At 45.2% G+C, this 15,961-nt stretch overlaps 1 protein-coding gene across 1 annotated transcript; it reads left to right on the top strand.

The window, feature by feature from the left end:
* The first annotated feature begins 786 nt into the window (after nt 1-786).
* Nucleotides 787-15,794, top strand: PDIA6 (protein disulfide isomerase family A member 6). Its single transcript, XM_061990019.1, has 13 exons — nt 787-860; nt 3,608-3,749; nt 4,801-4,858; nt 5,882-6,008; nt 6,503-6,609; nt 8,024-8,157; nt 8,563-8,677; nt 9,482-9,622; nt 10,352-10,436; nt 10,530-10,602; nt 12,450-12,608; nt 14,485-14,581; nt 15,315-15,794. Exons 1-13 carry the CDS (start codon nt 827-829, stop codon nt 15,381-15,383), a joined length of 1,341 nt encoding a protein of 446 aa, XP_061846003.1. The 5' UTR covers nt 787-826; the 3' UTR covers nt 15,384-15,794.
* Nucleotides 15,795-15,961: the final 167 nt, after the last annotated feature.

Raw genomic sequence — 15,961 nt, 5'->3', positions numbered from 1 at the left:
TCACAGTAACACCACTTAGACCATGAAGTCCTTGAGATCCATGCTCACATTTATGAAGCACTACAATCACAGAATCTTAAGGGTTGGAAGGGACCTTGAAAGATAATCTAGTCCAATCCCCCTGCCAGAGCAGGGCCACCTAGAGTAGGTCACACAGGAGCTCATCCAGGTGGGTTTCGAGTGTCCCCAGAGAAGACTCAACAACCCATCTGGGCAGCCCATTTCAGTGCTCCATCACTCTCACACTGGAGAAATTCTTCCTTGCATTTCTTTGGAACTTTTTATGTTCCAGCTTTACTCACTGCCCCTTGTCCTGTCATTGGGCAAAAGAAGCTCGAGCACCAAACCAGGGCAAATACTGTCCTGCCGGACTGCCTGTCATTTCCATGGGTGTGAGCCCAGGCCCTAGTACCCCGCAGCACAAGGAAGCAGAGAGTGGCTGAGGGCACTCCAGCAGCGGCAGGACCCTAGGAAGCTACTAGAAATAAGCTGAGAGTACTTTCCCCAGCACAGCCTGCTGTTGGAGCTCGCCATGCACACCTCGGCAGCTCGCTGCTAACCCGGGACCAGACCCCAACCTGTACCGGTTCCCCTGCCCGCCAGGCCCAACAGGGCCCCGCCGCCCTCCTCTTCCTCCTTCCCCGCCCCTCGGAGCCTCCTCCGGCCACGCGCGCCCTGCAGCGCCTGACGCGGCCGCCCTCCATTGGCTATTCCCAGTGCGCGAGCGCCGGCGCCGCCAATGGGCGGCGGCCACGGCGGGGAACGCGCGGCGCGTGGGCGGGACGGACAGGCTCTAGCAGCGGCGGCCGAGGAACAGGGGGCAGACATGGGGGCGCGCGCCGCGGGCCGGCTGTGGTGGGGTAGGAGCCGCGCACGGCGGGGGGGAGGGGGGCTGAAGGCCGTCGGGACGCGGTTTACGCGCTTTTCAGGCCCGGCGGGAGGGAGGGAGGGAGGGAACCGTGGGTGGGCTGGGGGTCGCCGTGAGCCCCTCTCCTTGTTGGGGAGGAGCGAGGGCTCTGAGCCGGGTGGGCCGCTCTCCGGGGTGGCCGGTGGGGGGTGGGTGTTGGTAGGGAGGCGGCGTCCGCAGTCGTGTGTCGGCCATTGCCGGTCCGAGCCGCGGGGGTGGGGATGTTGCTCGGTGGGTTACCGGAGCAGAGGCAGGCGGCCTAAAGATCCCATCAACAAAAAAAACAGAGAAAATTTGGTCTTATCTCTCACTCTTTTGGTTTCAAAAGAACCAAACTGCTTTGGTTTCCAGTAAGCAATGATGTTTTCTTTGTCTCCATGCCTGGACCTGGGATCTAGTGGGATAAGGGCAGTAAGAAAGTAACGACTGAGGACAAAAGGAGGAGTCCGTGGGGAATTGTACTTCCCCTTCCCCTGCTGCTGGGTCTCCTGTGCCGGATAAATCGGTAAACCTGTTCCACAGAGCCCCTCGGATCTCTTTATGGGAATACCGGAGGTACAGATAGCGCAGCACAGGGTGAAAGGGCTGAGATCGGCACTGGCTCTCCGAGCACACGTGTGTGAGGTGCAGTAACTTCAGCACACCGAGCCCTGCTGTTGCTGCGGGGGGAGGAGGTGTTTTAAGGAGGAAGGCGGCAGAATCACCGTCGTCACTCAGCAAAAGCTTTTTTTCCCCACACATCTTTATAATTACAGCTTGGTCTTTCAGTGAGGACTAGTAATGCAAGCATGGAGCTGCCTTAGTTGGTTTATCAATGCTTCAGTCAATGCAATTTGCTTATGCTCTAAAGTCACTTTTTAAATTGGATTATCTGAGATTTTTTTTTCTTTGCCATAATAGCAAGGAGAGATTTCTGTTTTCCTGATTTAGATGCTTTGATTTGCTAAAGGTGAATTAAAGCTTGAATATTTTGCTATAGAAAGAATAAAAAATATGCCACCATCTCATGAGTCATAGTTTTAAAAAAATGTGGTGGTATGTGACTGGTGACTTTCACCATGTCCTTTCTTTGGTGAGGTCTCATTAGCAGGTGTTTTTTGCATAAATTAAGACTTTTCTGTTTCAAGTGGCAGAAATGGTTGTGTGAATCTTGTTTAGCTTCTGATTGTATTCTGCCAGAGATCTCTTTAAGTGATGAAAAAATAGGCTGATTTCTGTTTAATGGTTTCATTCCACCTAGAGAAGATTTCTGTCTTGAGTGTGACTATCAAGTTCAAGCAGCTTTTCCCATCCTTATTTTCTTACTCTGTTCTAGCAGCAGCTGCTACTGTAGGTCACCATAACATGAAGTGACAGCCACAGATCGCCTTGGAAGTCAGTTGATGAGGTGCTGTTTGTGTGTGGGCATACTGAAGGGAGAGAGAGAGACAATCTAACATGTAAATCAGGTGGTGGGGACTATCTGGGGTTTCCCCAGAAGAAAAGACCTGTGTCCTAGGGCTAGAGGAAGCCATTCGGATGGGATTGGAGCATTAGATAGGGAACTGTGTTGCAGTGTGACAATTCAGTCCTGATCTCTGGTTGAGTATCCTGGAAGATGTTACTTCTGTCAACTCCTCCCATCTGCAGAATACATGTAGTGAAACTAGCTGTTCTCAAGTGAGACTGGATAAAGCATAGGTGATGCTGTGCAGTCTGTGGACCATGTGCTGTAGGATTTCTGCATCACTGAACTGGAGCTTCCTGCCACATTTAGTCTTTAGAGAGAATGTGCAGTTTCCTGTGCAAGTTACTAACCACTTGCAACAAAGCTATTTTTTTGCCTAGTTCTAGGTTTGATGTTTGAGCTCTTACTCCCTCCTGTCTTTGGTGGATTGAGAAAAGTCTTTTACAGTGTGGATTCTGTTAGGGATGCTTGTCATGTTTCATCAAGTCATATCTCCATCTCTCTGACTAGGTAGAAGGAGGGATTACAGCATTTTATGTGCAAAGTCTCATTCAGAAGTGACTAGAAGTACAAAGTCTTTCTTAAGAGAAAGCAATTTCATTATACCTTTTAGTGATTTTTTTTTTTTTGCATTCAAAGAGTGTTTAATTTGTTAACCAGAGATGTTTAGCTGTTGTTCTCCAGTCTGTTGCTAGAGACATAAATCAATGGTAGACTAAGATCCTCATGAGCAAGAATAAAGTTCTCCTTCCATTACCACCAGATCAAGTGTTGGTCCTAAAGTCCATATAACTGTACTATGACTGATTGGGACAGTCCTATGAAAGATGGATTTGAGTGCCTGTTGTGCAGAAGATGTAGGCAATTGACTTAAGAATTTATGTGAGAAAGAACTCAAAGAAATTACAGCTGATAGTGAGGGTCACTGTGGAAGCTCTGCTGGTCTAGTACCAGTAGTAGTCATTAGGGTAGCAGCTTTGACAAAATGCTGTCTGGAAAGCTATAGTGGGAGTGGCATAACTACAGCTAGCTTTAGGCACAGAGAATATATTACATCATCCTGTGGAATCATGATTTAAGTGAGGAGGGAAAGCATATATTTTGCCTTAACTTCTTTTATTTCTGGTCAAATGAATCCTTGTCCCTTTTTTCCCCTGCTGCCGATTTGCAGGGAGTGAGGAGATGAATTAGCCATGGCAACAAGAGAATCAAATGTTCTACAGGAATGCCAATTGCTTTGCTTTTTGTTCTAGGCACGGTGAGCTGTACGTTATTCCTGGCAGTTAACAGTTTATATTCGGCCAGTGATGATGTGGTGGAGCTAACACCAACTAACTTCAATAAGGAGGTCATTCAGAGTGAGAGCCTGTGGCTCGTGGAGTTCTACGCCCCATGGTAAGACTTAAAGCTATGTACTTGCTTGCTCTTACAGAGGAGCAGCATAGGAATCTGCTGCTCGTCAGTCCAGGGCTTCCTTCAGTGCATGGCAGTACAGTTAATGGTTTGATGGTGTCATGACAACTAGAGCAAAATAGCTGTATTTGGGATTCCTATTATAAATATCCTTTTGAAAAAGGCAGAAATTGGTTTCAGTTTGGCAAATGAGGTCTAATAGCAGAACCTTGTATGCCATTTTACTACTTCAGATTTTTTTTAGTAAAATTGGTGTTAAAATGGCTGATCAAAGTACAAACCTGGTTCTACTGTGAAAGCACAGGCCTGAATTCACACTTGGAATTTCCAGTTTCTGTTGAAAACTACTGGCTTTGTGCATCGTAACACCTCTATCTCCCTTCCTGCTTATGTCCAGAGCTTTGAGTCTCTCCCATGTAGATTCTGCTGATATATGTCACATCTCTGTACACATCTGCTGTGCTATTGCTGTCCGCAACTCCATATTCTGCGAAAAGGGGCCTTTTGTTGCAAGAGCCTGACTGTGTTTAGACTGGGAGGTTTAGGGGAAAATTTATTGACTCTTTTATAGTGTTGTTGCAGCTTTATGAGCAACAGGCAACCTGTCATGCTGTGATTATACGCTAGTTTCCAGTTGGTCTTCTCCCCTAGACAGCTCCAGGAGATATTGTGCCACAAATTCATGCTAGTTAAAGAGTTTCCTCTGGAGTAGTTTTTTCAGGCCTCATCATTTGTCTATTTTATTTTACAACAAGGAGATTAGTGTGCAAATCTGGATTTTTAGCGCTCACTGAGAGGGATGTGTGTATGCACTTAATACATGTGTCAGTTTGTCTTCAGAAGTCAAAGTGATGATGTGATGTTGTGGCATAGCCTCCTACCCTCTTCATGAGTAGATCTTAAGTTTCCTACAGTTGCCCTGTGAGTGGCTATACTGTAACTACAAACCTAACCACTCTTCTGTACTTTGTGAAATAGTTGTCAGAGCTGAATGACAATCACTGCTTTGTGGGGTTTTTTTTCTTTCTAAAAGGTGTGGTCACTGTCAAAGGCTAACCCCTGAGTGGAAGAAAGCCGCAACAGCATTAAAAGTAAGTTTCACATTTGAAATGTTCATGTGGCAGTGGACTGAGAAGAGTTTTGCTGTTTGTCACTTGACTTGGGAACAATGGAGGTGGAGTTTGGTCCCCCAAACCATATCACTTTAATCATGGTTATCACAGAGTCACAGAATCATAGAATGGTAGAGGTTGGAAGGGACCTTTAGAGATCATCTGGTCCACCCCCCCTGCAGAAGCAGGTTCACTTAGATCAGGTTGCACAGGAACTCGTCCAGGTGGGTCCTGAAGACCTCCAAGGAAGGAGACTCCACACCCTCCCTGGGCAGCCTGTGCCAGGGCTCCCTCAGCTGAACAGTAAAATAGTTCATGTTTAAATAGAACTTTTTGTGTTCCAGCTTCATCCCATTACCCCTTGATGTCCAGCAAGAGAAGTAGATAGTCAGAGGTACTTAAAAGTCGGCATTTTTGTGGGCTTCATTTAGAAAAGAAGCTATTGGATTGTAGAAGCAGCAAGTTGATTCTGTCCCTGTGATTTCCCATTACTGTTTTTCCAGGGCTACTTTTAACAGCACCAGAAGACATTAGAATCTGGCCATCCCTCAAAATAGTATGTGTCTCTTTCTTCATCACAGTCCTGACACCTGCCCCTGATATAAAGAAACAGGAATAATTAAAAACAGCTTTGTAAGCAGTTGGTGAGGAGTGTTTCTTTAACTACGGAAAACTTTGTCATGTAGTGATTTGCTGAACTCTTGCCTATGTAAAACATATTCCTCTTCTAAGAAAAAACCCAAACCAAAAACAAAACAAAAAAACTCAACCAACCAAAACTCCCAAACAGTTAAAAATGTAGTGTGTTCCAATGAATTAAAAAATGGACATATATGGTGTTCTGTAATTTAATGCTTTCAGGGAGATAGCACCTCTCTCCTGGTAACTTTTCTTGCCTTCTCTCTCCAACATGCTCAGAGTATAAAATGTGTTAAACCACTGTAGAAGTCTTGTCTTAGATTTTGAGTGTGGTTTTTGTTGTGGGTTTTTTTTTTTCCACAGGGTGTAGTGAAAGTAGGTGCAGTAGATGCAGATAAACATCAGTCCTTGGGTGGACAGTATGGAGTCAGAGGTTTTCCAACTATCAAGATATTTGGAGCCAACAAAAACAAAGCAGAGGATTATCAAGGTAAATGTGATGCTCTTTCATGTGTTGCATGCCTAAAAACCTCCCAGAATACAATAATTAGGGTAGCTTTTAATGCTGTCTTGTATGGTGTTTGTTTCCTGTCTATCTTGTGTAGGAGCTGAGACACAGATGAGTGAGACTTGTTTGACTAAGCTGTGTATGTGTTAGCGTGGGCTAACAATCCCACCTGTAGTTTGTAGTTGGTGGAGGCTGACAGGCATTTCCAAAGAATTATTCATTTCTTCCTGCTTACTGGGAGCTTGCCACAGTCACCCCCCCCAATCAGGTAAAGTGAGAAGTTAAAAAATGGAGTGAAGCCAATCCTGCCATTTGTGTCAGTGGTGCCCCACCACTAGTACCATATCAGTCATAGCCCAGTCCTGCTTTTCCTGCAAAATCCTTAGGCTGCAGGAGTGTTATGTTTGTAATTAAGTCAGGGGCCTACCTCAAGCTGGCTCATTAATGCTGTAGTCACTTCTTCTGCTGTGTTGCAGGTGGCAGGACAAGCGATGCAATTGTCGATGCTGCTCTAAGTGCTCTTCGGTCCATGGTGAAAGACCGTCTTAGTGGCAGAAGTGGTGGATATAGTTCTGGGAAACAGGTATTTGAGGGAATGTGTGTGTTTGTTTTCAGTTGTAGACTGTCCTGTAAGGGAAATTGGAGCTTGTGCTCCTGATTCATTTGACAGAGTAGCTGAAGCTGGAAGGGGCCTCTGGAGGCTGTGTAGTCTAGCCCTGTGCCCAGCGCAGGGTTAGCCAGAGCCAAGTGCTCAGCACTATGTCCTGTCAGGGTGAGTATCTCCAAGAACTAAGACTCCATACAGACTACGCTCTTCGGGCAGGTTCCAGTGTTTGACCACCCTTGCAGTAGAAGAGCTTTCTCTTCTGTTTAAATTCTGCTATTTCAGCTTATGCCTCTTTTGTCCTGTCACAGGGCATTGCAGAGAAGTCTACTCCTTTCTTTTCCTTATTCTCCCCCACTTTGGTATTTATAGACACAGATGGTATCCATGGTTTGCCTTCTCTTTTTCCAGCTGAGCATTACCAGATTTCTCAGCCTCTCATTGTGTGTCAGATGCTCAAAACTTGTAACCATCTTTGACCCTTGACTGGACTTGCTCCAGTGTGTGCATGCTGCTTGTACTGGGGAGCCCAGAACTGACCCAGCACTCCAGGTGTTTCATATAGTGCTGAGCAGAAGGAAAGATCACCTCCTCAGACCTGCTGGCAACAGTCTACCTGGTGCAGCTTAGGAGTGTAATGGCCTCTTTGCCACAGGAGTGCAGTGCTGGCTCACGTTCAGCTTGTCCACCAGGACCTCCAGCTGCATTCCAGCTAGTCAGTCCCTAGCATGCACTGGTACCTAGGTTTTTTTCCCTTTGAACTTTGAGGTCCCTATTAGCCCCATTCTCCAACTGATTGTGATGCCTATTTGCCTAGTCTTAGTCTAAGCTAGATGGATGAGGTTTATTTAATTTAGTGGTATTCTTTTGAAGTTGGCTTACTAGATTTCTCCCTGAAAGTAAATTGAAAAGCTTGTGGCTCCTGCTGCTGTTTCTAAGTCATGGGGCAAGTATATTCCCAACTTCCTGAGGCTGGCCAGACAGAAGACCTGAGTGGACCATACCCTGTAGTGTGTGTTGTACTCAACACATGTTTGTTTTGCCTGGAAACCAGGGCACAGTGGTATGGGCAGGTTGAAGAGCATAGACAGATCAGAGCATGAAGACCTGGGGAACTGTTTGCACATCTTGTTAGCTTGACCTGATTTCTCATTTTCTTTCCTTTTTTCTTTTTTTTTGAGAGAAGGTTTACTTACTGTTTCTTAAAAGTGCCGTGGGAGCAGGCTGGGTGTATTGTCAGTTCTAAAACGGGGAAGTTGTACAACCTAACACTGCCTATTTTGTATCTTAGTCAAATAAAGACCACTTGGTCTGACATGACACACAAGAGATGGCTTGTTTGGCAAACCTGTTTTGGTTACTTCTTATGTGAGGATGTGTTTGTTTCTTACAGAGCCGAGAGAGTGGAGGTGGAGATAAGAAAGATGTGATTGAGCTGACTGATGACAGCTTTGATAAGAACGTCATAAATAGTGATGACGTGTGGATGGTGGAGTTCTATGCCCCGTGGTGTGGGCACTGCAAAAAGTAAATGAGGCTTTTCTTTGACAGTTTGCTTCCCATTAGTGCTCGTTTTTGTGCAATACCCTCAATCCCTTACATCTCTGGTATATCAGAAGTGGGGTTTTCTGTAAGGTGTTTTAACAAAAATGTGTGGGCTGCTTCATCCCAGGGCACCTTGGTGCTGCTCTGGCTGCAGTGATCCTTAGCAGTAAAACTCCCAGTTACCAATGGGAATAAGATGCAGAAATTTTATTAACCTTTTAATTCCTTGAGATGCGGGCCTTCCATCTCTTTTGGAATAACCCTTCTAGCTGTCATTCTCTGCAGAGACTTTGTTTCCTGAGTGGAGTATGCTACATAATGTTGGAATGTGGTATACTTTTGCTAGCTCTCAGATAGAGCACTCATACTCTTTGGGTTTTTTTCCAGCCTAGAGCCAGAATGGGCAGCTGCTGCCACTGAGGTAAAGGAACAGACAAAGGGAAAAGTGAAGCTGGCTGCAGTAGATGCAACAGTCAATCAGATGCTGGCAAGCCGATATGGGGTGAGTGTGCTCTGCAGTGGTTACAATTTCTTTTCCATCTCTAGTAGTTCTCTTTAATGCTTAATCTGGTACTACTTAAATGTTTTGTGCTAAAAATAATGTAACAGATCACCTTTCCACAAATAATTAATTCTTGAATATCAGCAACAATATAAACAAGTGGGACAAAAGAAAATGAATAAATCTGGATATTGCTGACGAAAATGCTTGTTTATTTTCATAAGATCTTGTATAGCTCCATCAGAAGTGGAGCCTCTCCTTTCAGACTGTTCATACGCTGGCTGAGTGTCTCCAGAACTCACACATGTACCCATACATCTTGGAGCCAGCTATCAGGGATCATTCTGACACTATTAGCTGCCCAGATAAGCTCTGTTGTGTGCCCAAAGTGAACTGCTGTTCTTTAATGCAGTACAGGGAGCTTACAGTGATGCTTAGTTTCCCTTTAAGTGCACGGGGCTGACAGCAGGAACAAGTTTTACTGGAGATGTAGCAGAGGGAGCTTAAAGTCCACTTGTTACCATGTAGGCAAGGTGCTATCTTCTCACAGACAAATCAAGAAGCTAAGTTAAGATAGTCCTCAAGATACTTAAACCCAGGGTGCTTGGTGTGTCTAAATTGAGATTAAACTGTTGCTGATCTGTCAGGCCTAAAACTGGAAACAATGTTTCAGTTCTTGTTAACTTTGTTTTGGATTGTTGCACAAGCAAGAAGTTACAAATTTAGAGTACATCAGAGTAGCAGATAAGTTCTACTATAAATATTCGTATTTGTTTGAGCTGATGGCTTAAACTTGTCTTGCAGATTCGTGGATTTCCCACTATTAAAATATTCCAGAAAGGAGAAGACCCTGTTGATTATGATGGTGGGAGAACTAGATCTGATATCATTACTCGTGCTCTGGATCTGTTTTCTGACAATGCACCACCACCTGAGCTCCTTGAGGTACCCCTAATGTCACTTTCTTAAAGTGCTTTCCATCCCATCGTTTGCAGCAGGTTTTACAGGATTGCATTTACTGTGAATAACGCTCTGGCTGTGCTGCTTGTGTGCTGTTTTGCAGCAGAAGTCAAGGATGACAAGCCTAATCCTTCACCTGTTACTTCATTTTTGCTGTGAATTTGTTAACAGTGCAGGCACTGCCAGGATGGCAGCAGGTGTCTTGAATCCTCTCTCGAGGAATGAATGAGAAGGTTGGGTTCTGTGCCCCATCTTTTACCTTAAGACATGAGAGCAGGGCTGTGTCATTTGTAAGCCATTCATTAGGGGATGCACAGTGTTTTCAAAAAAAAATTGCAGCAGCCCACTGGCTCTCCTTCTGCCAGCAGTGTCATGGATGAAACCCATGGGTAGATGCACAGGGCTGGGGGTGCTGCTTCCAGCCCTGGTCCAAGGACACATTTTTTAGCAAGACTTGACATCTTTATTGGCTGTCTGTAAGCCTGGTTTGGTGCGGCTTGCTTTCCTGTTGCCACAAATCTCAGCAGAAGACTTTGAACTCTTTGTAATTAGTCTTGTGTTGGGGGACCAGTGAAGAAGGAGAGGCTTGTCAGCTTTTGTGTCAAGTTGATTCAGTGCTTATTTCCTTGTTAGGAGGGAGCTGGTGGGTAGTTGGAGGGCGGTGCAGTCACAGCTGTGGTAAACAAGTCTTACTGACTTCCTGCTTTCTTCTAGATAATTAGTGAAGATGTTCTGAAGAGTACCTGTGATGCTCACCAGCTCTGCATCATTTCTGTCCTTCCTCATATTCTTGACACAGGTAGGCATACAAACAAGCAGACTTCTGTATGAATGGGTCACATCAAGCATACAGTTGTGGTTTTTCACTTGTCCAATTCTGTCTAACAAACAGGAGCTTCAGGGAGGAATTCTTACTTGGATGTCATGTTAAAAATGGCTGAAAAATACAAGAAGAAAATGTGGGGGTAAGTGTCACTGTAGTCTGGTCATGCTGGAAAAGATGTTAAAATTTTTAAAAGATGACAGAATTTGTATGATAATGGTTAATCTGCAGATAAACCTTGTTCCTTGTTCATGGTGGTATATCATGGGTGGACTGGCTGATTCCCCTGAAGGCTGTGCTGCCGTTTAGTGGGATATCGACCGGCTTGAGAGCTGGGCAGAGAGGAACCTCATGAGGTTCAACAAGTGCAGAGTCCTGCATCTGGGAAGGAACAACCCCATGCACCAGTACAGGCTGGGGATTGACCTGCCGGAGAGCAGCTCTGCAGAGAAAGACCTGGGAGTCCTGGTAGAGAATAAACTGAACAAGAGCCAGCAATGTGCCCTCATGGCCAAGAATGCCAATGGCATCCTGGGATGCATCAAGAAGAGCATGGCCAGGAGGTGGAGGGAGGTTCTGCTCCCCCTCTACTCTGCCCTGGTGAGGCCTCATCTGGAGTCCTGTGTCCAGTTCTGGGCTCCTCAGCTCAAGAGGGACAGAGAACTTCTGGAGAGTCCAGCGCAGGGCCACCAAGATGATCAGGGTACTGGGAGCATCTTCTTTATGAGGAAAGGCTGGGGGAGCTAGGATTGTTCAGCCTGGAGGAGACTGAGGGGAAACTCATTAATTACAAATACCTAAATGGTGGATGTCAGGAGGTTGGGGCATCCCTTTTTTCTGTTGTATCTAGTGACAGGACAAAGGGTAATGGAAAGAAGCTGGAACACAAAAATGATAGAATGATAGATGAGAGAGCCCTGGCACAGGCTGCCCAGGGAGGCTGTGATGTCTTCTCTGGAGTTTTTTTAAAACCCAGCTGGATGTGTTCCTGTGTGACCTGATCTAGGTGAATCTGCTTCTGCAGTGGGATTGGACTGGATCATCTTTACAGATCCCTTCCAACCCCTACCATTCTGTGATTCTCTGAATTGTATCATGGGAGAGGATGCTGTGACTCCAGAATAAACTGCTGAGTTTTCATTCACCTCTCAAATGCTGCATTCACAGCTGAGATCTCAGCATTAATGAGATCAGATTAAGCATCTTTTATTCTTATCTTGAATGCTAAAATATTTTAGAGCAGTCTTCAATTTCTTTTTGAGACTTACTGGTGGGTGAGTCTGCGAGTATGACTGTTGAATTCTCAGAAAGAAATGTAAATAGCAGTTTATTAGCAAGCTTCAGGCTGTCAGTCAACGCAGAAATGCAGAAGGGTTTGCCTTTTCTCTCAAGTGAACATTAGGATCTCTGGGAAATGAAAGTTATTTTGACACAGATATCTGAAGATGGAGCAAAATGCTATGAGAGCCTGAGGGGAAATTGCTGAGACTGGCTGATTCCAGAGGTTCCTCAGAGTACTTGCTAAGCATTAGAGGAACTGAGATCAAACAGTGAGGAAGTAGAGTAAAACGTTGGTTTGACAGTCTTTGGCCAGAAGTCCTCAGCAGTGGGATTTGTACTTTTTTACATTCAGATCTATGACTTCCAGCTGTGTTAAACCTTGCTTAACATAGGCTGTAGTGTAGCAATTTGTTCAGCTTGGTAATATAGTTCCAAGTTCCTGGACTGTCTTTCATGGCTGTTCCTATGATGCAGCCTTCAGGGGCTGTGAGCCTGGGGCTGGCTTGGAGCTGCTGTTGAGCAGGCACTTTATTCTGATAATGGCTCAAGACCAGGACTCTGCTATTCCCTGCTGACTTTAGTAATAGTTGACACTGTTATGGGCAGTTTAGAGCCCATCTTGAGCTCTGCAGGGTTGCAGGATGTGACCTCAAAACAATTTTAGTGCCTATCCTAACTAATCACTTTCTGTGTTATCTTTTCCTCAAGGTGGCTGTGGACAGAAGCAGGTGCTCAGTCAGATCTTGAGAGTTCTTTGGGGATTGGAGGCTTTGGGTACCCAGCAATGGCAGCTGTTAACGCTCGGAAGATGAAATTCGCCCTTCTGAAAGGATCATTCAGTGAGCAAGGAATTAATGAGTTTCTCAGGTATGGAATCTTAAATCTTAAGGCTTAAGTCTTTAACTGAGGTCTCAACTCTAGACCAAAATCAGTCTCTCCTGGATCAGATGAGACTTGCACAATGCAGAGAATTAAGATGACAAGCATGCACTTGTAATTTCAGTGGGGATAGCAACTAATAAAGCAGTTGCTGCTTTTTTGAGGTGGATGGAATATAGAAGTTGGCCATTTAGACTTAAATGGTAGTTTTAACACAACTTCTCAAAAGGGCTTGGAAACAGAAGTTAGCTTTGATCTTGAAAAGTTCTTGGTTTACCAGAGAACCCAGAAATTAATGTGACTTTATAGTTAATACTATTTAATTCAAATGATGCGTTCTAATTAGTTAATTGTGAAGTTCCCAGTTTGGGAATCTAGACGGTGCTGTTGTGGTTCTATATGCTGCTTTTCATCTTTCTGGTTTGGTCTGGTCCTGTCTTCCCTGTTCCCCTGGCATCTGACAAACTAATTCAGGGAGCTGAAGCAATCCTTCCAAACAGTCAGTGATGTTCTTCCTAGCTCACATTGCCTAAAATTTCCTCTTATGTAGCTGGGCGAGAGCCAGTGCTGAGAAGGATTGAGTGGGGAAAAGAAATGCGGAGGACAGAAGGTGGCAGCATCACCAGAACAGAGCAAGTAAACTTTAACTGTTACTTGAGCGTAGTCAAAGTGAAGTAGGAGCTCTGCTGCTGAGTAGAACCAGCTGCCGTAAGGTATGCAAGAACCTTGGGGAGCTTCCATGAGCTTTATGACTTCATGTCCTCGCTTGGAAAGTGGCAGAGGACAGTCAGATTGGCAAAAGCAAATGTAACTGCCTCTCCCCACCTTGCCATAAGAAGCACATTAATTGAACCCTGCTCTTGCTGGATTAATGGAAACCGTGCCATAATCTCTTACCTGGGTCAGTGATCAGGCTTTTTTGTTAATGCCAAAAAGGGAACTTTCTTAGAGCATCAAACTTGAGATCCAGATGCAAGAAGAGTAATACCAGACACTCTGTACCGATGCATATGAGGATTGTCTGTAGAATCCAATAGAATCCATCCTAGTGAAGAAGCCTCTCCTGGTGAGGGTGACTGGTTGATCCAGGACACAATAGCCAACTTCACAGCTTGTGTTACATGAGGTAATGGACTTGGTGTTGTCTTACATCAGAGCAGTACTTGCTCAATAATCTTACTTGACCCTGCGGCTCGGCCGTGCGGCTGAGAGAAGCCATGTGGTGCCAGCTGGGAGAGCTGGCTCGTAACTCAACTTGCTGTGTGCTGCCTCTGTAATCTCACAGGCATTCTCAGCGGTGTTGACCCAAAGTAGGGAAATTTGCACTGAGAAGAGCATGAACATTGTAGACTCCACCTAGGGAGGAATGTTTACTCAGTCTTCTTTGCCTCCTCAAGAGTGCAAAGGATCAGCTTTTCATGGTTTTGATGTTGAGCTGTTAGAGCAGGCCTAACTAGCAAGTGCAAGCTGCAGTGTCTCAAAGCAGCACCTGGTTACCTCGTACCCATTGCAACCTGCAGAGGCTTAAAAGACCAGTAGCAATTTCAATAAAAGCTGTAGGTCACTTCCAAAACTGGAATCATGGTCTCGGAGTTGCCTTCAGTGATAACGCACTGTTAAAGGGGCTGTACGTGTCCAGGGTTGTTACTCTGCTGAAATCAGAAATTGTGTAGCTCCCATTGGTTTTCTCCCTGGATCCTACTGTAAAAGGGCTCTATCACTTTCTGCTTTTCAGTTTGAAAGTTTCCAGACAGTTTAGATTTGCTCCAAGAGTTGGCTTCCTTTCATCTGAAACAGGCAGTGTTCCCGCGGGATGGAGACTGGAGAAATTTCTTAAATTGAACTTCTGCTTGTTTTTTCTCAGGGAACTATCCGTTGGTCGTGGCTCTACAGCACCAGTGGGTGGTGGAGCTTTTCCCAAAATTCATTCAGTTGAACCTTGGGATGGTAAAGATGGTGAGGTAAGAGGTGCTCCATCTCTGAAAGTGCTGATGACTCACGAGGTTCAGAAGTGGCCGGATAGAGCAAGAACTGGCCATCTGAAAAGCCTTGTTCTTCAAGGCTTCTTGGGGGTTGGACTAGATGATCTCTAAAGGTCCCTTTCAACCCTAACATTCTATGATTCTATGATTCAAAGGCAATAGCAAGGCGTGTCAGTGGTTTCCCACTGCCTGCACCCTGGCAGCAGAGCAGACAGCAGATGGAGGGCTGACACTGGGCAGCCCCTCCGTGCAGCCTGAGCACTGGCGCCTGCTGTTACCTGTGTGGAGCCAGGGCCCCTTCTGTTTGCGTGGATGTTGTGGACACATTGGTCTGCAGCTGTCTTCACGTCACGAAAGGGTAAAGCCTGTGTGATAAATAACACAGGGAGTGGGTATGTTCTTTGGGTTCAACATCCCTGCAAAAAACAGTAACTACAGTCCTTTGATCTACTTCACATGGAGTTAAAACGGAATATGGCAGTCATTTATCTCTATTTACCTTTAGCTGGAGTTGTTTTATTAGTAGAAAACAACCTTCCAGTCTAAACTCTGATCACTTGTCCTGCGCTTGCTACACTTTGAGGTTTTACGAATGAAAGGGGGATGGCAGGAGGGAGCTTTACTCTTGAGACATAAAGCATCATTCAGAGTCAGAGATGTCCCAGCATGAAGTGCTTCTAAACACACCCTCAAAACCTTGTCTTTTCCACAGCTTCCCGTTGAAGATGATGTCGATCTCAGCGATGTGGATCTGGATGACTGGGATAAAGACGAGCTGTGAGATCTTCAGGAAACCTCTTTTCTTGGGAGAGTTTGTGCAGCAGTTTTCAACCTGGATCACAACCAGATGGATAATCCAGTGGCCTTTTTATGGAGAAGTCGCCCGTGAGCCGCTGTGCTGTTTGATGCACTGCAGCAGTGAACTGTACGCATCTCAAGAAAACATTGCAGAAATTCTATGAATTGTCATAACCAGTTAACTTGATTGTATTCTGTGTAACAAATATTTTGAGGACAACACGGATATTTCTTTGGAACATCTTGGGTTTTATTTTGTGGGTAGTCTGCTGTTCTGAGTGTTACTGGAGGCTGTTAGTGTAACCAATTTTAAGTGTAGTGGTGTTTTTTTTTCATGGAAGTGGAACCTGGTCAGCTTCTGTTTCAATTAAAGAATAAAACAAAATATTTTTGACACACAGTGTTAGTCTTGTATAGAGTAACAAAGGTGCACATGATGATAAGAGCTATCCTGTCTCGGATGACTCGAAAAACAAACTGTATGAGGGAGAGGCTGGTGCAGAGGGGAGTCCTAAACCGCCCCTTCCTGGGAATGTACTTAGATTTGGTCTAAAGCCTAAT

The sequence above is a fragment of the Colius striatus genome, chromosome 2, assembly GCF_028858725.1.
Source record: "Colius striatus isolate bColStr4 chromosome 2, bColStr4.1.hap1, whole genome shotgun sequence".
In the NCBI taxonomy this organism is placed as follows: Eukaryota; Metazoa; Chordata; class Aves; order Coliiformes; family Coliidae; genus Colius; species Colius striatus.
This window is presented reverse-complemented; position numbering and strand designations above follow the sequence as displayed.